The sequence below is a fragment of the Marmota monax genome, unplaced genomic scaffold (assembly GCF_021218885.2).
Source record: "Marmota monax isolate L192 unplaced genomic scaffold, Marmota_monax_Labrador192_F-V1.1 WCK01_AAM20220418_F8-fsc00053, whole genome shotgun sequence".
NCBI lineage: Eukaryota > Metazoa > Chordata > Mammalia > Rodentia > Sciuridae > Marmota > Marmota monax.
The window spans coordinates 9,009,969-9,017,736 of NW_026693153.1; the positions used below are offsets into that span (position 1 = coordinate 9,009,969).

Sequence of the window (7,768 nt, forward strand, 5' to 3'; positions counted from 1 at the left end):
TCTGTAGGTTCTCTCTTCACCTCATAATTTCTTTTGTTGAGAAGAAATTTTCAGTTTGAATCCATCCCATTTATTGATTTTTGAATTTATTTCTTGTGCTTTAAGAGTCTTGTTAAAGAAGTCAGGGCCTAATCTGACATGATGAAGATTTGGGCCTACTTTTTCCTCTATTAGGCACAGGGTCTTTGGTCTAATTCCTAGGTCCTTGATTCACTGTCAGTTGTGCCTGGTGAGAGATACAGGCTTAATTTTATTTTGCTGCATATAGATTTCCAGTTTCCCAGCACCATTTGTTGAAGAGGCTATCTTTCCTCTCATATATGTTTTTGGTGTGTTTGTCTAGTATGAGATAACTGAATTTATGTGGGTTTATCTGTGTGTCTTCTATCCTGTACCATTGGTCTACAAGTCTATTTTGGTGCCAATATCATGCCATTTTTGTTACTATTGCTCTGTAGGACAGTTTGTGATCTGGTACTGTGATGCCACCTGCTTCACTCTTCTTGCTAAGGATTGCTTTAGCTATTCTGGGTCTCCTGTTTTACAGATGAATGTTATGATTTATGTTTTCTATTTCTATGAGAAATGCCATTGGGATTTTGATTGGAACTGTATTAAGTCTGTATAACGTTTTTGGTAGTATGGAAATAACACATGGCATTTAATAAGACTTTTTAAAATTACCCTGATATCACAAGGGAAAAAAAGGAACTTCAGAACTATATATGACATGGATATAAATTCAAAATTCTGAAAAGTTCCCATTTAACCAAATACTGTAATACTGTAACCACTGAGATTTAATCCAGAAAGGCAAAGAAATATTGCAAAGCTGAAGTTGAAGCATGTTATGATTTGGATGTGAGGTGTTCCTGAAAAGCTAATGTGTGAGACAGTGCAAGAAGGTTCAGAGGAGAAATGATTGTTTTATAAGAGTCTTAACCCAATCAGTGAATTAATCCCCTGATAGGGATTAACTGAGTGGTAACTGAAGTGGTAGGGCTTGGCTGGAGGATATGGGAATTGGGACATGGCTTTGGGGTATATGTTTGTATCCTAGCAAGTGGAGACTTCTCTCTCTGTTTCCTTATCACCATATGAGCTGCTTCCTTCTGCCACGCTATTCCACCATGATATTCTCTCTCACCTTGACCATGGAGGAATGAAGCTTGCCTTCTTTGGACCTGCGAAACCGTGAGCCCTCAAATAAATTGTTTCTCCTCTACAATTGTTCTGATGGGGTCTTTAAGTCACAGCAGTGAAAAAGCTGACTAAAATAGACCACAAAAAAATAACACACATCTATCAATTGTCTACAAAACAAAAACCAAATAACTGTCTAAAAAGATACAGAAAAAGCATTTCACAAAATTCAACAACTCTTCATGAAAAAAAAAATCACTAAACTAATTAGGAATAGAGGGAAACCTTCTTAATATGATAAAGCATATGTTCCAGAATGAAAAGCATGTATGCTTTATCATATAGGGTAAATACCACAGCTAATATTATATCAGTGTCAAAGACTGAAAGCTTTTCTGCTAAGGTCAGGAACAAGACAAGCATGTATGCTCTTGCAAGGCCCCATCAACAACAGAAGAACTTTATACACAATGCCTACAAGATCTCGAAATTTTGTGAGATCATCAAAACCAAGGAACACCTAAGAATCTACATAGCCAAGAGGAGCTTGAAGAAACAAGATGACTAAATACAAAGTGGTTTCATAAATGGGATGGTGGAAGAGAAGAAGACTAGCTGTAAACTATGGAAATCAGTAAATTATGGACTTTGGAACACAGCAGTGCATCAACATCGGCCCATTAATTATTCTAAAAGTTTCATAATAATGAAAGATATTGATGATATGGAAAAATGAGTGTGTGACATATCAGAACACTCTTTACTAACTTCATACATTTTTATAAAGCTAAAATGTTTCTAAAATGTGCTTAAAATTATTTAAAGATAATAGCTTTGAGGTAAATCTCTTCTCAGAAAGAATGTATAATAATGGGGAAAATCTCCAGTTTTCCACCTACAAATATAATATTTAATCCAAGCAAGGAGTGTTAATCAATCGTATCATAATTGATGAAACATTTTGAGCAAGAAGGAATCCACACAGTATTAACATGTCACCCTACAGAATAATATAACACTCGTGTATTTTTAGCTAAGCAAAAAAGAATTAAGCAATTTATATTGGTCTATCTCAAAACGTGTGTATACATACACATAATACATATATGCATGCATGTATTGTATACCTATTTTCATAAATGTGTACATATAAATATATATGGCATATACTTATACATATTTATACTCATAATGTTGTTTATAATGGAAATAAGTTGTGTTTATAATGGAAATATCTATGGAACACTACCAATCCAGTTAGGAAAATGTAGCATACCTATCATCCCTGAAAATATTTAACTTGAATCTAATCAAGAGGAATCATCAGAAAATACAGAGTTTAGATATTTTACAAGGCATCTGTTGTATAATGAAAGGCACATATACATACATAGTACATTTATACATATGATTTACATATGGATTTGAATTATTTGTATAAATATATACTTTAGTTTAAAAAATTTTACATATTAAATAAACTCAGTTTAAAGATCTTAACCCACTCTTTTTCACAATTTCTGAATCAGGCAGCCCTCAATACCAGAATTTTAATTCAAAGAACTTTTGAGCTGCAACAGAATGCAGCAGTAACATGTAGATACTCCTTAATTAGGTACATACCATGTTTTGCCTTAGTTCAATCATCTAGTCTCCTTTGATTGACAGAAATCCAGCTGCTATGATTGACTAACACTCAGCTGTTGGTTATGATAGTATATTCCTAAGTCAGGCTTTTTGCTTTGTTTCAATACTAAGTTAGGTTGCAGTTCATTACTTAATAACATATGTGCAGAGGCACACTCTGGTCTAAATTTAATTCAAATAAACAGTATTATGAGTATAAATATGTATAAATATATGCCATATATATTTATATGTACATATTTATGAAAATAGGTATACAATACATGAATGCATATATGTATTATGTGTATGTATACACACGTTTTGAGATAGACCAATATAAATTGCTATTGCTTAATTCATTTTTGCTTAGCAAAAAATACACATGAGTATTATACATTATTATATTATTCTATTAAATTTTCTGTTGTTTTAGGAACTTTCAAAATAAATTTGGGGGGCTGGGGATACAGCTCAGTTGGTAGGGCACTTGCCTTGCATGCACAAGGCCCTGGGTTTGATTCCCAGCACCACAAAAACAAACAAACAAACAAATAAATAAATAAATTTGGGAGCAAATGTGATTGATCCACATCTCTCTTGAATTTCTGCTCACTTCACAGCTTAGATTTCTTTTTAAAATTTATTTTTTTTTTTTTTTTTTGTGATGCTGGAGATTGAACCCAGTGCCTTGTGCATGCAAGGCAAGCACTCAACTGATTTTTGATTAGTGCATTATAGCTATACATAATTGTGGAATTTTCTTAATTTGCTCAATTCAATGCAGACTTTTGTTAGCTTTCCTGCTCGTCCCTCCCCCAATTACCTTCCTTTACTCTGTCTTCCTTCTATTAATTAATTAATTAAATTGTTGCATTATATTTAAAAGCAGATTTTTTATTTGTGATATAATGAAAAATCTGCTTTTAAATATAAGTGATATAGTGACATATGTACATAGCATAGTTGGTCCATTTTATTTTGTCATTCCTCCCCATTGTCATCCTTCCAGCTTCCCTTACTATCCTTTTTCCCTACTCCTATTTTCATGAGATCTTCCCTCTTTAAAAATTTTATATTTTTCTCTAGTTTCTATATATGGGATAAAGAATTCTACCTTTGACTTCCTGTTTATGATTTATTCTACTTAGCTGGATATTCTTCAGTTCCATCCGTTTACCAATACATGACATAATTTTGTTCTTTTTTAATGGCTGAGTAAAATTTCAGTGTGCATATACAATAGAATTTCTTTATGCACTCATCTATTAATGGACACCTAGGCTGGATTAAGATTGATTGTCTATTGTGAATTGCACTGCTATAAACATTGGTATGCATGTATCACTATAATATGCTGATTTTAGTTCTTCTGGATAAATAACAAGGAGTGGGATAGTTGGGTCATATGGTGGGTCCATTTATGTTTTCTGATTCTTTTCCAAATCTCTTTTCCAAAGTGTTGGTACTAATTTTCAGTTCCACCAATAATATATGAGTGTAACTTTCCTTGTACATCCTTGTTAGCATTTATTGTTATTTGTATTCCTGATAGTTGCCATTCAAACTGGAGTGAGAAGAAATCTCAATGTATCTTTGACATGCATTTTTCTGATTACTAAGGGTATCTTACATTCTTAGAAATTTCTTTGTTGTTCTATATTTAGATTATGTAATTTATAACAAGCATTGATAGTTTAGACCATGAATTCTGGAACCCGATATCCTGGATTTGATTCCTGAGCTGAACCATTATATCTCTGTGGATAAATTAGAAAATTTCTGTAGTCTTCAACTTTTTATTTTGGGGTTATTGAAATTGAAAAATAGTAATGAGAGTAAAAGACTTAATACATGTGCTAAATAGTGAAGTGGATACACTGAAAAAGTATTTGTTAACTAAGACAATGTGTGAGAATTCATTTGAGCATTAAGGGATACATATTAGAGATCAGCAAGAGACATAATTGTTGCAACTAGCATTTAATCTATTGCAAACATAATTCTTTAAACAAATCTTAAACAGTAAGAAGATCTATTGGATTATATGACTGTAAGAGATGATTTAGTTCATTCGTTTAATTTGTATGGCATGGATTCTCTCAGTTCAGCGCTTTAGTGCTGACTATGACCGTAGGCTGATTTTCTTTTTGATGACTAAATAGGAGTAGGCTGTAACGAACTTCACACCTATTCATTTAGAGAGAGCAAGATGAATTTTTTGCAGTGTGTGTGTGTGTGTGTGTGTGTGTGTGTGAATATCTTTTAAATAAAAGAAACTCATTTCCCAGAAACTTCCATAAAAATCACCTCTTTTGTCTCAGTGGCCCCAAGTAAGTGACATAATGTTTCATCAAGAGATGTCTGGAACTCAGTGGTGGGTTAGTGGTGAGGTTTAGTGGTGGGTGCTGTTGAAATAAACAATGAAAACCATGGTGCTATTAGAAAAGGAATAGAAAATCAATGAATATAATTCTGAGAACTGAAAATTACCATTAAAATACCATGTGTATAATATACATCCAATTCAGAGATTCTTAAACTTTTTGGTCTCTGAATTCTTTTATGGTTGTGAAACATATTTCATATCCTCAGAGACTTTGCAAATGTCTGTTGATGTTTTCCAGATTAGAAATCAAAACAGAAAAACTAACAACATATTTGTCATTCAAAATTATAAAAAATTAAATGCATTTAATTCTAACATAGGTATACAAAGAATATTTTGAAAGAAATATTTACTGAATATCCAAATATTTCAGGCACAGTTTGAGTACTGGTAATATAAAATCAGAAGTGACATGGTTGAAACACACAAAGAAGGAAGTACTGAAATTTGGGAGAAAAAAATTTGATTAATTGGTATGTGAATTACAGTCTCATATGTGTTGGTTATATAAAGTAAAGTCTTTGAAAAAAATAAACATCTTATGATTTTCATTATGAATAATGTTGTTATAAAATACAAATTGACAACTCACCATATATAGGTACTTTTAATTTCAGAGTAAAAATGACTGACACTAAAAATGAAAACATTCTTAATTACAAGATATTATCTTTGCATACACATTCAAACTGTTCTCCTGGAGGAAGTAAAATCAATTTGAAGAGCAAATTCAAATATAGTTTGCTTTCCAGAGATGGTGTTGCATTAACAAATATTAGTGTTTGAGACCTTGAAATGTGCCTTAAATTATAAGATTGTATTTTGGAATTCAAGGAATTTGCAAAAAAAAATTAAATAGTAGCATCTTCTATACATGGTAACTGTTATTCCTAGTATTTTTTATTTGTGAAGAACTGGAACGGATTTCATATCGGCATTCAGGGAATATCATTTTAGTTTATATCTAATGGAATGAGGTTCCATATATTTTGAAGTACTTTAGCAGTCTTACTTTCTATAGAAATTTGACAGCAATATCATCATGTTGTCAGAATTTAATATTTTATTCCTGAAACAGGTGTTTTCTACTTTCTCAGTACCTGTATGTTAAGAAATAGATATTATCAAATTAAAATCAATTTTCCAAGAGAGATGGACAATATTTGTTTCAGATAACTGTACAAAGTTATCTCTTTATCACAATTCTTTTGATGACATTTATTACTTCCTTATTTCTTAGACTATAAATAAAAGGGTTTAACAGAGGAATGACTAGAGTATAAAATACAGCAACGGGTATATCGTTATTGCCTTCTTTAAATGAATTTGGCCGAATATACATGAAGAGCAGAGAACCACAGAATATTGACACAGAGAGGAAATGGGAGGCACAAGTAGATAGAGCTTTTCCTCTTCCTTTTTTGGATTTCATTGTGAATATAGTGAAAAGAATATAGAAATAAGAGATTAGTACTACAGTAATAGTAAATATTTGAATAAATCCTGACAAAATAAGTACCATCAATTCATTGATATAAGGATCCACACAAGAAAGTCTGTATAATGGAAGGACATCACAAAAAAAGTGATTGATTTGATGAGACCCACAGAAAACCAACCTAAATAGAAGTCCTACATGAATTGTAGGGTGGAGGTGTCCAGCTATGTAGGCTCCTGCGGTCATCTGAATGCAGAGTTTCTTTGACATCAGGGTGTGGTACTGCAGTGGTCTGCATATGGCCACATAGCGGTCATAGGCCATTGCTGCCAGAAGAAAGCAGTCTACAGTTTCAGCAAAACAGAAAAAATAGAATTGTGTTATACATTCATAGAGGGAAATTCTTCTGTCCTTAGAAAAGAAGTTCTGTAACATCTTGGGAGAGATGGCACAGGGACAGCAGGAATCCATGAGAGCCAGGTTGCCCAGGAAGATGTACATTGGTGTGTGAAGACGGCGCTCCATGTAAATCAAGGCCACCAACCCTAGATTCCCCACCATGGTGACCAGATAGATGGAAGAGAACACTACGAACAGAAGGGTCTTTAGGTCTGGATTATCTGTAAATCCCATGAGGATGAAATCTGTTGTTAAGGAGTAATTATCCTTAGTCATCTCTAGCTTTTCTGTTGGGAGAAAAATTATGGGCATATAATGTTCTAATTGAGAATATATAATTTTCAATTTTTTTTTCCTTTCATAATGGAGGGGCTTATTCTTCCAGTATCCTGTTTACTCTCAAGATTACAAGTACAATTACTATTAGGAGTCATTCATTTGGTGAAAGTGTGAGCAAATATGACCCCATGGAACAACTTTTAACATTCACAAAGACTCTTTTTTTTTTTTTTTTTTTTTGTATCAGGGATTGAACTCAGGGGCACTTAACCACTGAGCAACAGCCCCAACCCATTTTTAAAAATATATTTTATTAGAGTCAGGGTCTTGCTGAGTTTCTTAGGGCCTTGCTAAATTGCTGAGGCTGGCTTACATACACAATTCTCCTACCTCAGGCTCCTGAGTTGCTGGGATTACAGGTGTGTGCTGCTGTTCCCGGATCACAAAGCAATTTTGATAATGCCTTGTGTGATACTTAAAGTATGAATTCATGC

The 7,768-nt window shown here is 33.0% G+C and overlaps 1 protein-coding gene across 1 annotated transcript; it reads right to left on the reverse strand.

Moving 5' to 3' along the window:
* Positions 1 to 6,344: 6,344 nt before the first annotated feature.
* Positions 6,345 to 7,271, reverse strand: LOC124100078 (olfactory receptor 5K3-like). The gene has a single exon (XM_046455394.1). The coding sequence runs from the start codon at positions 7,269 to 7,271 to the stop codon at positions 6,345 to 6,347; it is 927 nt and encodes a 308-aa protein (XP_046311350.1).
* Positions 7,272 to 7,768: the final 497 nt, after the last annotated feature.

Excerpts from the sequence above, each read along its gene's own strand:
- LOC124100078 (XM_046455394.1), bottom strand. The coding sequence starts at position 7,271 with ATGACTAAGGATAATTACTCCTTAACAACAGATTTCATCCTCATGGGA.